The sequence below is a fragment of the Physeter macrocephalus genome, chromosome 16 (genome assembly GCF_002837175.3).
Source record: "Physeter macrocephalus isolate SW-GA chromosome 16, ASM283717v5, whole genome shotgun sequence".
Lineage (NCBI taxonomy): Eukaryota > Metazoa > Chordata > Mammalia > Artiodactyla > Physeteridae > Physeter > Physeter macrocephalus.
In genome coordinates this window covers 56,618,962-56,637,962 of record NC_041229.1, presented here as the reverse complement: position 1 = coordinate 56,637,962, position 19,001 = coordinate 56,618,962, and the positions used below count along the sequence as shown (strand labels likewise).

Here is a 19,001-nt window from a genome sequence, read left to right as displayed (position 1 = left end):
GCTTTATCATGGTTCTTGAGAAAAACCCTGTTTCATTTTGGTTATCTTGCGGGAAATGGAAGCCACACCCAATGTAGTTCCACTGAATTTGGAATGTTCCACCAGAGCTGAGAGAGGCTGAGGACCAAGACAGCAACCACCAGCCCCTCCTCCCCCTACTGCTTGAGGGGGCAGGTGGCCAGGTGGTGGGACTCAGAGCCAGCGGGCACCCTGATCACCCAGCACAGAGTAGTAAGACGTTTACCGGAAAGGGATGCTGCAGACCAAGGAGACTTTTGTTAGAGACCCTGGCCCATCAGTGCATCTGCAGGCTTTTGGAAACCACCCTTCTATCAGACTCCTTTATGTGAACACTGAGGCCCAGAGAGAGGAGGTGGTTTACCCAAAGTCACACAGAAAATTAGTGAAGAGTTGGGGCTAGACCTGGGTCTCTGGCCTGTCAGCTCCATATTCTCCCCACCCCTCTCGGCTCTGGGGCTCCCGGTAGTTTCCTTTCCTGACCCTGAAAGAGGCTCACAGGTCCTGCCATGTTGCCATAAACTCTTCAGGGTTCCAGCTCTGGTGGCCAGAGATACGCTGGTGTTGGGCTGCAGAGGATCAAGTTACCTGCTTGGAGTGGGTCCCTCCCAGGAGCCAGCCGCTCTCCAGCTTGGCAGGAGGACAATTTGGCGAGGCTGGGCTCATGGAAGATGCCAGAGCTTCTAAAATGGAGGGCTTCAGCAATCCAACACCTCCTTTGGGGCTACTGTCACCAAATCCAAGCTGACACCCTGGCTCTGGGCAGAGGATGGGGGTGGTGGGTAGTGGGGTAGGGGCCTGGTTGTTCAGAAGGCTCTGCCAGGCAGGGGAGGGAAGGGGGTGGGAGGGCTTGGCCTCTGCAAGATGGCTTCTTTCCCTCCTCCTCGAGGGCTTTGCTTAGGCCATGCCTTTTTCCTGCTTCTGTTTCCTCTTTGACATGCCTGCCTCCACAAAGCCTCTTTGACTGGGGACCTGAGGTCTGGTCTACATTTTGGGCCTTTGTCGACTAATCTGTGAAATGGACAGTTGTGAGCGTGGGAATATCTCTAAGGGTCCTGTCAGCACAGACATTGAGCCTCTCGGGTCAGCTCTGTGGTGGGTGTGCTCCCAGATGAGGACGTGGACCCTTGGCAGCCCAGATGGCTGATTCCTACCCTGAGAGGAGGAGTAGCTACCCTTAATTTTTCTACCTTATGTCAGAGTGCCTCAAAGCAGGAAGAAAATCCAGTTAACCATATGTTCCAGGCACCTGGAAGGTCTCAATAAATATTTGTTGAATAGATGAAAGAATATTAAGTTTAGCATAAGGTTATTTTTAAGAAAGGTGCCACTTAAAAAAAGAGAATCAAAGACCTAGTCCAGCTGTGCTCATCTGACAAAGAGGAAATAGTCCTGATGAAGGCCCTTTCTTGTTAAAGGTCACACAGGGAATAATGGAGCCAGGCAGGTGTCCTGAGCCCAGCTCTTTGAGTGCTGCTCTTCTGATAGGTGAGAGCCCATCGAGGGTCAGGGCTGAATGAACAGCCCCACTATTCCACCCTCAAATCTGTAGCTTCCAGGGACACTCCCAGTCTTCAGTGGGCACCTTGAGCTTCTTGAAAATTCCCTGTCATTCCTCGGGCTAGCTTGCTCCACTCCACACCCCCTTCTTTTGAATTTCCCCCAAGTTCCCCATCCTCTGCTGTAAGCTGTGTGACCTTGAGCAAGTTGCTCAGCTTCTCTGAGCTTGCATCATTAAATTGAGAGAAACATTACTGATCCTTTTACTGAAGGGTTGCTGTGAAGGGTTGCTGTGAGGTTCACAAGCTCTAGCAGAGAGAGTGCATGATAAAGTCAACATTTATGGGACACCCCCCCTTACTCTTTGCCAGACACATGTGAGACACAGGATCATTTCTTGCACAAAGCAGGGTAGGGGTTAAGCAGAAATTAGATTCACAGGCAGGCAGGGCTGACCTGAGTTAGAATTCTGGCCCTACCACTGACTCACTATGTGACCCTGGCAAGTCACGTAGCCTTTCTAGGACTCTCTTTTCTCATCTGTAAAATGGAGATAATAATACCTACCTTGTTGGGTAGTTGAGAGGATTAAATATGAACACTATAAACACCCAGTGTTTGGCATATGGTAGGTGCTCAGTGAAGGGCAGCCTTCATGCATTTCTTTCTCCATGAAGTGTCCACTGGGCCAGTGCTGTACCCCTACCCTTCCCTCACGCCCTGCACACCCCCACCTCCCAGGTCCTCAGGTAAGCCCTGGCTCCTTGTGTTTAGTAAGTCCTCAGTTCAAGGCTGTGGAATCCTACTTGGGTCTAATAAGGAGTACCAAAATAAAGGGAAGTGAGGAGGCCCCAAGATGCGGAGATTGGAGTGAGGGTGCTGTGCTTGGCTGGCAGCCAGCAGGCCTGGCCCTGAGCCCCCGGCAATCACCTTTCTAAATCATATCCTTCCCTCCAAGCAAGCAAGCAAGCAAAAGCAAGCCGGCCCTGATGGAGGCCCTGGCCAAGCACAGCAGAACCTTTGTGAGCTCTTGGCTCTCCCCACAGCTCCCCGCCTCATCCTGTCATCACCTGCAAGGAGCCCTGGGGCGGGGCTCCAGGCAGGGGAGCAGAGCATTTCCCAGGCTCCCTGGCCCCCATCACCTCCAACAATCGCTAACTGCCTGAGCCTGGCATTCAAGGCTCGAGGGTCTGGTCTCAGCCCCCTCTCCAGTCACATCTCCCTTCAGGGCCCCTCCTCCCCTCCCGGGCTGCCACCTGGTCTTTGATTCTCTGGAGAGGTGTGCACAGGGCCAGGGCTGTGGAGAGGCAGGAAGAGGCCTTCACTCCAGGAGAGGTCAGCATTGTCTCCCCATCCTCTGCTGCTCTTAGAACAACACACTTCATCACCACCCTGGCCAGTCCTAACCACTCAGATCTCAGTTTAAGTCTCCACTGGCTGGATGGCTTCAGGCCCGAGAGTCTCTTTCTTCCCTCGTACAGAGAGAGCAAATCCCTGCCTAGAGCAGGGCCTAGTGAAGCAGCTTTCTGTCCACTCAGGGACTCAGGGAGACCCCTTAGACTATATCCTCGCACCCCCCCAACCCAGGAATGGCTGTGCCAGGTGCCTCATCACCACCCAAGGACAGCTTGGGCTCCAGGAACCTGACTCTGAAACCTCCATCTCTCTGAGGTTTAGCCTTGTATGAGTCAGAACTCTCAGAACTCTCCCCCTGCAGCTTGGACCCTGGGTAGTCCTTCATCATTCATCAGGTCCAGCTGCGGAGGTGCCCCTGTGACATTCTCGCTGAACACTGCCCTACTGCCCATCACTGCCGCCATGGCAGAGCCTCTGCCTATCTCCTTCACCACTGGATTCCCAGGGTCTAGAAGAAGGTAGGGGCTCAAAAACAAGAACAGCCTGCCTGGCCCAGGACCTCCACCCCCTTTGCTGTCAGCACCCAAACCCATCTTCACGTCACTGATAAGCATTTCAACATGAAAAAAAAATCATAAAGTCAGACAAATGACAAATGGAGAAAACATACGCAAGACAGAATGCTAATTCCCTTAATATTTTATAAAGTGATAGGAAAAATACCTTTGTTCATATTTTTTATCCAATTGGAAAAAAGTAAAATCTACAAAAAAGAGAAAAGTAAACCTTTATACCTGTGAAAAGATGCTTACCTCACTCAAAACAAAAGAAAAATCAACTAAAAATAACAGTGAAATGTACTTTTTGAGCTATGGCCCTCAGATTGGCTTAGATCAAATAGGATGCTATTTATGAGATCTACTTGCATGTGTTTGCAATAATGGATAAGGATATTCGTTGCAGTATTTTTTAGAACAATAATGGACCAGATAGCAACCATTTTAGGCTTGAGGACCATACGGGCTCATTGCTACAAGAATAGGCAGTGGGCCAGATTTAGTCAGCAGGCCACAGTTTGCCAACCCCTGGTTCAGATTAATAAAAAGATTAGAAATGATCTCCATGTCCATCAGTAGAAGAATGGCTAAACACACATGACATATACTAGGATGGAACATGCCTGCAGAAGAAATGTGCTCATCAGTTGTCTCCAACTACATTTTGAAAGGAACACATCCTGTGTAACCTAGAATTCCCTAGGAAAATACAGAAGAGCCACAAATAACTTCCTCCGGAAGGAGGAAACTGGGAGTCCAAGGGAGCAAGTGTGGGAGGAAAGCTTTGCAAAGCATACCCCATTGCTCAGTTTGAAATGTATTCATACTGTAAACACACATTAACTTAAAAATAGAATTAGTCCCCTATTCCCCCAAACAAAAATGTTCCCTGAAACAAACGGATCTGTGGTGAAATAAGTTTGGTCCATACAGGGTTAAGCAAAGTTAAAGTGTCTTTGCGCAGGACTTGGGGCAGGGGGGTGGGGGGGTGGCCTTTAATATGCTGCTGTGCCTTGTGACTCCCAAGGAAGACACTATATGTGGTACTTCCTATGCTTATTGTGGTACCATGTTTCCACAGAGCATCTCTGGGGTCTACTATTCTGTGACTAGATGCTGGGAATCCCCATCTCTAAGAGCAAGCACAAATGCCTTCACCCTCACTATATTCTCTCTCCCTCCCTCCTTCCCTCCCTCCCTCCCCCTCTCTCCCTCTCTTTCTCTCTCTCTCTCTCTCACACACACTCACACACACACACACACACACACACACACACACACACACGGTACCAAAGAACTTCCTTAAGGGCATTCCTCAGGTGACTGATCTCATGAGATGCTCTGTGGTCACATATTCTTGGGAAACGCTGTTCTGCCAATGCGGTTGATAAATTATTGCTTACACTTCTCACAGATTTTACAGCTTCTCTGCCTTTGCTCACACCATCCCTTCCATCTGGACTGCTCTTTGTTTTAACCCACTTCTTCCTGCCAAAGTTCCAGCTCATCTGTCAAGGCTTGGGTCTCATGCTTTCTGCACCATGATGAAGACTTCTTGGATCCTGGCAAAATCCTAGAGATGCCTGACAAGTGTCCCAGACCCTTGTTGAAAGAAAGAAAGAAAGAGTGCAATAGAGGAATGCCTGAGGGAGGGAGGAGAAAGGGACAGAGGGCTGGATGGGTGGAGGGTTAAATTGCTGTGGGTGATTGTGATTGGGTTAATGAGTGGGGATGCAGTAGCTTATACCTGTGTCCACAAATCTGTTCATCATGGATGGCGCCGGCAGAACTTCAGCTCTGTAGATCTGACTGATTGCCTGGCCCAAAGCAGCTTGTTGGCCTGCTCTTGGGCAGTCCCAGGAAGAGGGGAGAGGCCCCTCTCTCCCAAGCCTCTCCCCTGGGCCCTCATCCCTATCCAAAGCCCCACCAAGAAAAATGCCCACCTTTGGATGTGGATCTGGGGATGTCTTGCCACATTATGTGTTCCTGCCCTTGTCTGCATGGGCACTCCCTAGGAGGTGGGCATCCCCTGAGTTGTTTTGACCAGAGAACCTGTGGGGGTCTGTAGAAACTGAGCTTTCCTCACTCCCCAACCGACTCTGCAGCCCGCTAGACACCCCAACACTGTGCCTCTAGGGGGCCCTATGAGAGTAGACCTGCACAGGGATCCAAAATGGAGAGGCCAATTCACCAGCTTATCTTTAAGCAAGCGTCCTCATAAGCAATTTCCTCTGGAACCTTCAGCAAACTGCCTAACCTCTTTGAACCCTATTTTCCCCTCACTCCACAATGGGCATGTCTACCTCATTGACTACTTATGAATATTAAGTTAAACAAAGTAGATGAAAGTATCTGGCACATAGTAGGGTTTTTTGCAGCAGTTTCTCTCTCCCTTTTTCCCCAGTGTGGATTCTGAGTTCCTAGAGAGACTGCTTCTTAGTTTTCCATTTTGTGATGTCAGGACACTGAATGAAGGATAAATTGGGACGGATGGGAGAAGGCAGCTGTGGCCCAGTCTGTGCCAAGTACAGGTAGGCAAATTTCAAAAGCAGCCTCAGCCCCAGGGAAGGCTTCCCTGAGCCTTTCCCTTCAAGGGCTGCTTTGATCATTTGGCTTGTGACCAGCTGGTTTTCTCGTCAGTCTCCCCTCTCACCCCCACCCACCTTCCGCAGATGTAGATTCCCCTCAGATCAGGTGCTGGGGATGACTCACCTCTAGGTCCCCAAGCCCCCCTCAGTGCTTGGCACAGAGCAGGCTCACCAGATGGGAGTAGTGGAAAAGGCTAGTCTCTTCCGTTGTCACTGAAGGTCCCTTGAAGAACAGTTTTACTTGCTGCCGAGAGGGTGCCAAGCTTTTGGCAAGAGAGAGCAGAGGCACTGGGAGCCTAGGCAAGGAGACGGGATGAGGTGGTGAGAGGCAGGGGTGGTCAGAGCTGGAGGAGGGACAAGCTACTTTGTGATCTGCCCTTGGGCATTCATTCATTCAACACAATGAACAAATATTAAGTGCCTAGTGTTCGCCAGGCTCTTTGCACATTCTGGCTTGTGATACTGCAGGGTGTTGGTCAAGAGTGATGTGGATCTGGCTCTATGCGTTCTTGGGCAAGTTGCTTAACGTCTCTGAGCCTCAGTGATAGCATCAGCAATAAGGTCAATGTTTCACAAGGTTGTTCTGAAAGTTATATCAATTTATTTATGTAAATTTCTTGACACAATTCCTGCTAGATTACTGTTTACAGATATAATTGTTAAAGATAATAATAATCCTGGCTCAATCCTGTGTGGGTAGAGCCAGGGCTCCAAAAAGCCTTGGAGTCCAGGCCAGCAATCCAGTTCCTTCATCTGAGAGATGAAAAAACTGGGACCAGAGAAGACAGAGGAGGAAGAGGAACAGATCCCTGGCCAGGGGCTTTCAGGGCACTCTTTCCATCTGAGCTGTTGTTTTTTCCCTAAGTTTAGAGCCTGCAGAGCAGGCATGTATGCTGATTCGCCAAGTACTCCTCTGGGGAAAGTGGTATGTAAAGCTGGGGCGCAGTTTGCACATAACAGTGCAATAAAGGCGACTTCCGAGATTCACAGCTGAGGATGTACTTAAGATGCAATCCACTGCTGGGCCTGCAATATTCTGCTCTGAGCACCTCCTCTCTCTGGCTGTCCCTTCTGCTGAGTTACAGCCTGGCCCAGGAGAGTTTATTACTTCAGCCCCAGAACATTCTCTTACTGGAGTTTGAGGCAATAATAATGATACAAGTGTATTTGTAAGATTTTCCAGATTCCATCGCGCTGTCATATCCTTAATTTCATCTGACCTCCACATTTTTTAACAGATGGAGAAACTGAGGCACAAGGAGTTAAGTAACTTATCTGAGGTCCTGGTACCAGTCAAGGTATTTTCACAAACTCTAGCGTTTATTCAAGTACTTAAAATAAAAGCGGACACTCACTAGGTGCCTCATGGAAGCCAGTCTCCATTCGAAATGCTCTACCAACATTAAGTCCCAGTAACCCTCATTAAGCACCCACTGTGGCAGAAGCTTACTATTCTTTCCCAGGTGACAGAGGTCAAGTAACTGACCCAAGGATACACAGCTCTAGCAGGTGGCAGAGCTAGGGTTCAAATCCAGATAGTTGGGCTCCATTATCCCCATTCTTAATCTCTATGTCAGGGTTTCTTAGCCTTGTGCTATGGACATTTGGGGCCAGAAAATCCTTTGTTCTGGGGGCCTATTCTGTGTGATGTAGGATGTTTAGCAGCATCTCTAGGCTCTACACACTACATGCCAGTAGCTTCCCCACCACCACTACCGCCATTAGTTGTGACAATCAAAAATGCCTCCAAACGTTGCCAAACGTCAGTCACTTGGGGGGTAAAATCGCCTCTGGTTGAAAACTACTGCTCTGTTATGCTATTCTAAAATGATAATATGTATAGGTTTTTTTTTTTAATATAGCAACCTCTGATTTCAGACAAAATATGTTCTGTAGACCTCCTTCCAAAGCGAATCAACATTCAGATTCAAACAACCTTAACTGCTCATCTCCTATGCCCAGGCAATTTATAGACCATTTAAAAAATGAACTGATGCTTAGGAAAATCAAGCAACTTGCCCAGAATAACAAAGCTGGTATGTGGCAGAACAAGAACACGAACATCAGTCTCAAGGTCCACATGACAAACTTTCCTGGTAGTATTCATTCTAAAGTGACATATTCTGTATTTTCTCAATTCTAAGATACACTTTCTCCCCACAATTTAATAGTTTTGAAATTGAGATGCAACTAAAACCAATATTTGTTTACATAGAAAATTTTTTATTCTCCCCAAAGCTGCTATTTAATTAAAATTGTGTCTCATAACTAATAGCCTCTTAGAATTGAGAATTGAGGGCGGGAGCTGTGAACGTGGGGGATGCTAATGGAGTCAGATGGGAAGGAAAGACACAGCAGTAGCCCTTCCTGTACTGGGATGTTGCCTGGTCCTCTACGCCAGCCGTTCCACCAAAACCCTGCCTCCTTCCCTGCTGACCCCTATCCAGCCTTTGTAAACTAGCTCATACCACACTCCTCCGAGAAGTCTTTCCAGGTCCTTTGGCATGAAGCTCACCCTTTCTAATTTCATCTAGAGGCTTTTTTTCTTTCAGAGCATTTCAGGGACATGATAGAACATACAGCTGACTAAACACTTTCTCCTTAATCATGGGTGATATTAGCATCCTTGCTGTACAGATGAGAAGACTGAGGCCCAGAGAGGGGCAGCAACTTGCCTAGCCTCTCTCTCAAGGGCAGGAAGAGAAGTGAGTCTCCAGGTTCTTCATATCAGTACTCAGGCTTATTCTGGGATAGTTAACCATAACCAGCTGGTTAGCAGTCAGGTTAGCAGAGACTTTCCCTTGGAGAAAGTATTATTCCATGCTGTAGTGAGGTTTGACCATGACTGCACAATAAACGCTGTGGTATCTGTGCTCAGAGTGGTGAAGTGGTTTGCCTAAGGCCCCATAACTCCCAAGTAGCAGCCCTCAGACTGGGTCTCCTCACACCAAACCTCTGCTCTTTCCCCTGTTCCTTACTGCTGGCTTGTCCAACCTTCTCTCACTCTGATGCTTCCAGCTCCTGGGCAGGCCTGCATCCACTCTCACAAGCAGGAAAAGGACAGCAGCTCTTCCAGGCCTCTCTCAGAGAACGAGCACCCACATCCCTGCTCTCATGATGTCACAGGGGTTGTGGTCTGGCCCCTCCAGCATTGCCCACCAATGATCTGACTCTTCTAGAGCTGGATTCGAATCCTGCATCCAGCACAGTGACGAGCACAGGACCCTGCCCAAGCCCCAGACTCCAAACCAGAGAGCAACAGGGCTGCAGGAAGTCTCCGTGATGGTGCATTTTCACAAGTCAGTTGGGGACGACCCTGCCAATCCTATAGGTTGTTATGAAGACTGAAATGACAATGTCTGTGAAGACCCTTTATGCACTTTCAAGTGCTGTGGCAGGGTTGGGGCTGGCTGTGCAGTGTATGCAAGGACACAGGCTCTGGCTTTAGACAGACATGGACTGTGTGACTGCGGGCAAATAATTTCTTTGAAATTCAGTTCTCTCATGGGGATAATATATCAACCTCATCAAAATATGAGTCTTAAAGGAGAATATATGCATAAAGCATCTCACACAGTGCCTGGCATACAGGAGGCACTCATTAAATATTAAATTCCTCCCTAAGTATAAGCATCATTACATGAAGCACAACAGAAATCAATACTTTAATTCTATTATTTAAGCACACTGACAAATCTCATGCTATGGGTAGCGACGCTAACCTCAAATGAGCCCTGAGATCACCAATGACTTTAAAGCACCAGCCAACCACCTTTGTGTTTAGTCATCTATCTTCCAGGGGGACTGCAAAGCTGGAAAAGGAATGGCAGTCCAGAGGAAAACGCCACTATGTAACGGAGGTAAATTAACAATGTACATCTCCCTCTCCACACCGTTTCAGGTCTGCTCCCCTTCCTTATAAAAAGGCTGGAGCTGAGACACAAGAAGGTTCTAAAGAGGGCAATGAAAATTATATGGGTTGTGGTTTGAGAAGGGAAGGAAGAGAAGAAAAAAACAAGGCAGAAATTACTTGACATGGAAAGGAAGGGGTAAGACAGGTGATAAATAGAAGGATATTATATGGCAGGGGAGGGTGGTGAGTCACATGCCAAGGTTGTTATTGTGGCAGGGCCTGGGGGGACCAAAGGGATCATGTCTCAAGACCTGGAACACTTCTGAAGAAAGATTATACAAATCACAGACATTACTAATTATGATTAACAGTGACCAATGTGGGGTTTGCTTTTTTAGTTCAACCATGTTCTCTCATTTTCTAAACATGCCCAGAAACTGCAGGCCAGACTTCACCACACACCTCACCTTTGAAAGGCTCTATTCCTATGGCCAGCTCACACAGACAAGGGGTTGAGGTTCAGCATTTCTTGGAGGATTCCCCTGACCAGAGGGTGATGGCCAACTCCTGAGTGGGAATTTCAAGGGTTTTCATGGATTGGCCCCTAACTGCCTTTACGTCTTTATCTCCAGTTGCTTTCCCCTTCCCTCAATCTTCCAGCCACTCTGACTTTCCCATTGGTCCTAGAACACATCATTTGTCCATTCACTCAACAAATATGGAGCACCAGCTACCTGCCAGGCACTATTAAAGGCAATGGGATACAACCACAGCAAACACTACAAGGTCCCAGACCTTGTAGAACTTATATACTAGTGCAGGAAGTCAACTTATTTTTAGAAAAGGTAAAGCTAGTTTCAAAAGCATCATCGGAGAAAGCTGCTCTGTGGAGGTAATGTTTAAGCAAAAATCTGAATGATGTGAAAAATGAGCTAGGAACTAATTGGGCTAACAGCTGTCATGGCACAGCAAGTGTAAAGGCTGTGAACAAGCTTCTCTGAATGTGCCTGGTGAGTGGGAGAAACAAAAAAGACCGTAGTAGCTGGGCAGAGTGAACAAGAATCAGACTAGGAGATGTGGCCAGAGGTAGGCATGGACTAGATTGTGTAGGGCCTTAGGGTCATGGTCGGAGTTTGGATTCTGGCCTAAGACCACTGGAAGGGTCTGAGAAAAAGAGGTTCATGATAACTCTGCGTGTTACATGGAAAACAGACTTGGAGAAAAAGACAAAGTGAGAGGTGATAGTGGTTTGAACTGAGGTGGTAACAGCAGAGGTGGTGAGAAGTAACTGGGCACAGGTGATGGGGATGCAATGGTGATAGACATTTGAGCTGGGCCTTGAAGAATCAGCAGCCTAACAACTTGCCATCAGGGCCAATGACTTATCTTTGTAGCCAAAACACTTGGAATAATGCTTGGCATGATGTGTGTTAAATGGAACTGGAAAAGTAGCAACAAATCTTTTGGAAGAAAAATATTTTCATGTAACTAATCTTGAGTTTTCCATTTCAGAATGCTATACAATCCTTCTGAAAATGAGAAAAATAAATACATTGTAGAAAATAAGGAAAAATTTTAATCCCCCATACTCCCACCACCTAGAGACAAACATTAGTATTCTGGTGTACTTCCTCCCACCCCAGTCTTTTCACACAGATTTTTTTTTAAAGGTGAGAATTTCCACTCTGAGGAGCAGGCTGCTCTAGCAGCGATAGTTGGTCGGGTTGACTGCCACTCCACAGCTGAATGGCCTTTTACAAGTCACTTTCAGATCCATAAAATGAGGATAGTAACACCTACTGCCTCAGGTTACTGTGAGCCTAAATAAAATGATTCATACGAAGTACCTAATAGATGCTTGGAACATAGTAAGTGCTCAGTATATAGTAGCTGCTATTAATAAAAGGAAGTCCAAATCCCACAAGGCACAATTATAAGGAAAGCTTTCAACAGCTCATTTTTTAGGAAAAAGGCTTTGAAAACCCACACTCTAACCACATGTATCCTTCCAAAGAAAAATAATCATACCAAGAATAGGAATTTGCCAAATAAGATGTAGCAATACCAAATATTTTTAAAACCAAAATTTTACGGTATGCAAAATAGCAGTGTGCCAAGAACTAACCCCAGACCCTGGCCTGTTTAATAAACCTCTCTCCTATAAAGCTGACATACTTATGGGATTACTGTTTACATTAATAAGTTTGAAGGGTGGACACTGCTCACCTGCCAAGAAATGATTCTTTCAGGCTTTCCATCTTCAGTTTCGTCTGTGTGGTAGGACAGAGCACGGCACTGTTGGGACACTTCTGTTCTCCCCTGGCCTCTGCCACCACCGAGTGGTGTGATCCTGAGCAAGCTGTTCTGTCTAGTCCTCTGTAAAATGAAGCGTCATCTGTATAACTCTACTGCTCTAAACTCTACCATGCAGATTTTAATTTAATATGTATGATACTGGTTTAAGGAAGAAGTACCACATCTTAATCGGGTATCTTGAAAGCCTTAAATAGCAGGTGATGACTGGAGACAAGAGCATGTCTCACACTTTTCTAGGTCTAGCTAGGGCATCACCTCCTCTAGTCACTCAGGGCCCTCCCTTCACACCATGGGTTTTCCGCCACCTAGGGTGACCATACGCCCTGGTTTGTTCCAGACAGTCCTGCTTTATCTGTTGTTCTGGCGTAACTAATAATTGTACCCTCACACTATCAAAAGTGTCCCGGTTGGGATGATCAGTGATAGAATTACCCTACCCTTTGCCCTGCTCCTGGCAGCTCCTGGCTTGCATGTCTGGCTCCCCCATGTGACTGAGCTCATTGAGGGTATGGGCTCAGTCTTACCTTTGCATCCATGGCATGGGATTCATCTCATTCACCTTTGTATCCATGACCCTAGCCTCATGCCTGAGGCTAAATTTAGATTAAGCACCACAGGCATTCAATACAATATTTGAAATAAGAATGAAAAGCAGGGCTTCCCTGGTGGCGCAGTGGTTGAGAATCTGCCTGCTAATGCAGGGGACACGGGTTCGAGCCCTGGTCTGGGAGGATCCCACATGCCGCGGAGCAACTAGGCCCGTGAGCCACAACTACTGAGCCTGCGCATCTGGAGCCTGTGCTCCGCAACAAGCTTGCCACAACTAGAGAAAGCCCTCGCACAGAAACAAGACCCAACACAGCAAAAATAAATAAATTAATAAACTCCTACCCCCAACATCTTCTTAAAAAAAAAAAAAGCAAGAAAAGCAAATATGAGACAAGGAATTAGATTTGCAAATCTTTACATCACGTTAGAATCATGGTTCCACCTTTCACTAGCTGTGTGGCCTTCTAATCGTTAGGTTTTCACCTGAAAAAAATACAGATAATATTACATTTTTCATAGGGTGGAAAAGTTTAAATGAGATAATTCAGGTAAAGTGCTTGAGCACAACACTGGAATACAGTGAGCACTCTTCCCTAGCAGCAGCTGCTACCAGACAATGATGAACACTCCTCCTGCTGCTGCAACTCTGCTCTAAGAAACATAAACCAACACCTAACAAGCATCCAGTAGGCACTCAATAAGTGTGCACTAAACGAATACTTGGTCTTATGCTAGACCAAGCTGGCAGCAGACCAGATTCTTGGATTACAAAATGCATTAATCAAAATTACAATTTAGTGGGACTTCCCTGGCGGTCCAGTGGTTAAGACTCTGTGCTTTCACTGCAGGGGGCATGGGTTTATTCCCTGGTAGGGGAACTAAGATGCCACATGCCACGGCCAAAAAAAAAAAAAAAAAATTACAATTTAGAAGTCAAAAGGTTTGACTCTTCTAAGTCCAGTTTAAATAATAACAAAAGAAAACCGCACCTCGTATCCACAAGAACAGAACATACAACACAGCAGCACTATCTGGCCATATCCTAGACATGTTAATTAACAGCATTTAAACTTCATCCTTGTTATAACTATGACCTTTTTTAAAAGTTATTTTTCTACAAGCATGCCAACTTGGATATTTTGGTCCATCTCTTCTCTTTTTGAACTGTCAGCCTCTCAAGTTTTATGTGATTAATGTATATAGAGAAAATTAGAAAAGGCTTCAGATTGAGTCAACAGTAGTTTTCTTTATCCCTCAATTACAATATCCTCTTTGCAGTATATCCTTGTTGAACATTTGGAATGAATTAAGACTTTAAACTTCCAGATGTTTAAACTACTACTGTAAATTCAAACTCATTAAAAAGGGCAGATTTACTACCTCTACTTAATTTTGAAGTCTGTTGTTCACCCTGTCGGAATAATTTATGAAACCAAATACAGTGGCAGGTAGTGTATTCTATTTATATAGTATTCATGGTGAGAAATAAGGGGCATTTTAAAAGGTCTGGAAATTAACTGCCATTTTAGCCAACCTATAGATCACACTTGTTTCTAAGCTAGTAATTGTTTCCTGAAACTGATCTAGTAGAGATTTTTATGCTAATCTGTACTAAAAATTACTTTGCTTTTTCTGGCCACAAAAAGCTGGCTACAGAGGAGCATTTGATTACAGCAAGAAGACAGCTGCATCTACTCTAGTGAAGTAAATGGACCTGGATCTACAGCCCTTTGTGGTAGTGTCTTGGCAGCCAAACAAAGGTGGCAGCATTTCTACACCTAGTTTGCAAAGTCTCAGAAGTTTCAGGCTTCAGTTTTTTTGTTTTGCAAGGAACCCACGTTGACTATAATGAGCACATTTTAGAGATGCTGTGCTGAAAGTTGGCAATGGATAAAGCAAGAACATAAAAGAAGCCTATTCCTAAAGCAAATATTTCTCTTACAAACCTTAAGAATGAAGTGGCTTTCATAATCAGTTTTAAGATTGAAGGACTGGATTGAAGTACCTGGCTCTGGCACTTAATAGCTATAATTCGGGGCAATTCATTTACCTCTGTGAGCTTGAACTTCTCAACTGAAAAATGGGGATAATTCTTGCCTGAATTTTTCTTAGAACTTGAATGATACAATCAAGGTGCTTTGTAAGCTCTAGAGTATCGTATAAATATTAATAAACACTGCAAGTACAATTTTCCTATGTTTTATGAATTACTCACTTTAAATAGCACTTAAAAAGTGGCTGTCCCTAATATGAAACAAAAACCAGATCCAACGAAGTTACTGCAGAAGAACTGGCCACAAGAGGACTGGACAGTGGGGGGTCTCTTTCAACTCAATCAACTACTATTTACTTCAAGGGGCCATTGTTAAGAACTAAATAAAAATTACATAAAATTATTAATAACGCATTTGTTCTCATCAATTTACAGGTAACAAATCCTATGTTAGGCTTCAGCTTTTTTTCCCCCCAAATGAGAGTGGATATGTCAAAAGCAAAAATTCCTCCAATTATATATATTAAATCTTGAATGTACTTCCTAGTATCTTTTGAAAACTGTTTAGATATGATACAGAAATTTTTTTTTTTTTTTTTTTTTTTTTTTGCGGTACGCGGGCCTCTCACTGTTGTGGCCTCTCCCGTTGCGGAGCACAGGCTCCGGACGCGCAGGCTCAGCGCCCATGGCTCACGGGCCCAGCCGCTTCGCGGCATGTGGGATCTTCCTGGACCGGGGCACGAACCCGTGTCCCCTGTATCGGCAGGCGGACTCTCAACCACTGCGCCACCAGGGAAGCCCCAGAAAATTTTTAATATTTATTTATTTATTTGGCTGTGCCGGGTCTTAGTTGCGGCACGCAGGGTCTTCATTGCCACGTGTGGGATCTTTAGTTGTGGCACGTGGACTCTAATTCCCCGACCAGGGATCAAACCCGGGCCCCCTGCATTGGGAGCACAGACTCTTAACCACTGGACCACCAGGGAAGTCCCCAGAATTTTTTTTTTAATCGCACAAGGCTTTTATAGATACCCTAATGTGTTATTTTCTTTTCTTTTAATTTCAATAATCTGATCCACTTAACTATAAGGTATGTGTGTTTGTGTGTGTGTGGTTATAAATAAGTACAATTGTAGTCCTATGGGTCAACCCTAGGCTATAAGCTCTGTAAGAAAGTGCATGTTATTGCCAGCACTTAACCCAGAAGCCTGGCACACAGTAAGCATTCAACTAATATTTGAGGAATAAACAGTCACTACATCAACCTCTTTCTAACTATCTAATCTTGCAAAAATGATAATCTGTTTCATCTATGGGGAGACTACCATTGACTCAATCTATCTTCAAAGACCAGAGTTTGTGAAGATGCTTCTTAACAAATTAGGGTTTTCAAGCTTTCAATAAATTCTCAAATTAACTTTGAGAACATACAGAGATTATAAACAAGTGGTGGGCACATTTAAAGCTTAACCAATGCTTGCAGCATGAATGTTTTGGATAAATTAGTATAGTAGACTGAAAACAGGGCCCTATTTTATAGCTCTGCCCATCAAGACAAGGAGTCTATTATCCTTACCCCTCCTGGGCCAGCCTCGTGACTTGCTTTGACCAAAAGATGTGGTGAAAGTGATGTTCTGTGAGTTCTTGAGCCCAGGCTTTGAAGCTATTGCCTTTGCCTTCTTGGTACTCTGAGACCACCATGCCATAAGCCCAAGATAAAAGACCACATGACAGGCCCAGCTGTCCCATCTAGGCCCCCAGCCAATCTACCAGCTGAATGCAGAGTCCAGATGAGACCAGCAAAAGGACCACTCAACTAAACCACAAAACTGTAAACTTTTTTTTCAAGCCACTAAGTTTTGAGACACCAGTAAGTAGTAACAGATAATTGATAATAAATTATCTAACCCTCATAGCACAAGCTTAAGTGTGGTTTTATAGTTGAGGAAATATACCCAGATTATATAATCTGCCAAGGTCACACCACTATTAAGTGTCCTAAGAACTGTATGCAGCTATTAAAAGGCCAGCTGTGTCTCCTTTTCTGTCATCCTGCCATCATGAACTGAATCAGTTCTTTCTGTCAAGGACAGAGGCACCTCTTAGAGCTCTGGATATAAGATAAACTCTGTTATCTTTTTTATAGCCTGCATGGGAAATGTGTCCTGATTTGACACATCTGCCAGGTTTGTCCACAACAGGGAAATGCACTGCTATCAGTAAGACCCAGCACTCCGCAAATATACCCCCATCCTGTTTTCTGAAACTCAAATAACACTCTTATCCCAACATAAAATAATGCAATGACATCTTTGCAACATTCATTCATTTACATTTTAGCCAGCAACAATTATGCAAACACTAACAATTTATATCAGGGGTCATACAGCATATAATACTTAAAAAGTTAGATAAATCTTACATTTAATAATTTCACAATTAAAATGGCTTTTTTTATTCCCCCAAGTAGTAAACCATACACCAAAAGAAAAAAAAAAGATCTTATCTTCAATTGTGAAGGTGATAAATATTTTTGAAAAGAGAATTTACCACAAGAATCTGTTTTGTCCCCATCAAAAACAATGTACCTGAACTTTAAACAAAATTCACATTTTATTTAGGTTGAAATAAACTATACAAAATTGATTTTCTTCACCAAAAATAACAGCAATATTTTCTATATTATTCCTAGATAAACCACAAAACACTTATTTTTGTAGGTTTTCTAGGTTTTGCTTGTAAATCAAGATGAGGCAGTAGATATAGTCATGGAAAAAGACAGAAGAAAACAGACAAATCAGTTGTCAGTATCCATGGTCTCTGATCCTGTCTTGACCATGAAACAGAAGTGTTCAACATATACCTGTCAAAAAGCTTATGAAGATGTAGGCTCAATAAAGGAATGTAAACAGCAACAATCAGATGTGGAACAACAATGGCAGGCTCTTCCATTCAAACTTTAACTATAACTTGTTCCTTCAACTTCATTTGATAAAGGCAAAATCTACACTGAAATCCTTGTTTGGCGAGCTCACACGTTTCTCTTACAGTCTGATCATTTTAACGGTCCCTTACAGATTTTTAACAGCATACTTAAAATTCCTACTATTCAAAGGTCAGTCATGAGCTTCATTGTAATGTTTTATAAAATGTATTCCTTCCTCCCATACCTCCTCAAAATTTATTTCTTCAAAGAACTGATAACTAAGTACCTGACAATTGGATCCACAGTGACAAATGTTATATCTAAAATGACTTAACTAATACAATTTCAAAGTGCCATTAGCAGAGATCACACAGAGTGTAACATGGTACTTTCAATGCTATCCTCTGGAAGAACAGTTAGGTCTCCAAAGCATGGGACTTCAAACGGGCCATTTAAACAGGCAGATTATCAATGACTAATGTACTCAATGGGAGGCCTACAGGTCAAGATATTCAGTGATTAAGTGGCCTACATACACCGTACAACTTTTCTGTGAGATATTTTCAAATTTCTTAGATTTTGTCAAATATCAAATATAAGAGAAAGCCTATTTTAAAAGTCTCTTAGGTATTTTCAATGGTTTCTGAATTATCTGTAGGAAGCTCTGACTTACTTGTATAGAGTTTAATATATGTATCCACCATTAAATCCAAATCGTGTTTTATATCAAAATTTATGTTAAGCAAAGCCAAGTTACTTGACCTTTGGTCTGTCAAAGTGTTCCTCAGGTATGCTTTGAGACGCTTTCGTCCATTTTCATAGCGTTCATTCTCAACCTTCATCACAGGAAGAATACACAGGACCTTCAGCAATGCATAAACATTAGGAAAAAACTTGATGTCTGGCAGATGAAGGGCTTCATAAATAGTGGATGGAAGTTCTATATCTTTCCCTCTGTGTTTCCACTTGATTCTCCAACAATGCAGCTCAGCAGAGAGTGTGTCAGGATTAGGTAAATCACTTCTGTACATGTCAGCATGATGCTCCTCTGATGTATTGAATTTAAGCTGTCCCATGACAGAGGGTACCAGAGATAAGCATTTAAGAGCTTTGAGGTGTTGTTCTGAGAATATATCTTTCAGTTCCTGAATAATGTGTTCCACTGTTGGAACACTTAGAGTTTCTTTATAGTAACTCTCAGAGGTTAGCTGAGATTCCAGGTTACTGTGCTGAGCTCTGCGAAATTTCCCTGGGAGTTTCATCTGAATATCAAGTTTGGCTGCCAAATTTGTGGCTTCCTCAAACCAAAATTCATGATAAACTTCGATATTTTCCATCACTTCAG

At 44.3% G+C, this 19,001-nt stretch overlaps 1 protein-coding gene across 1 annotated transcript in view; it reads right to left on the bottom strand.

Annotated features, from left to right (window-relative positions):
• Positions 1–15,534: 15,534 nt before the first annotated feature.
• THAP12 (THAP domain containing 12) overlaps positions 15,535–19,001 on the bottom strand; it is a 28,494-nt gene continuing 25,027 nt past the window's right edge. The window contains 1 exon segment of the mRNA XM_024131745.3: positions 15,535–19,001. Coding sequence (XP_023987513.2) covers positions 18,280–19,001 — 722 coding nt within the window. The 3' untranslated portion in view covers positions 15,535–18,279.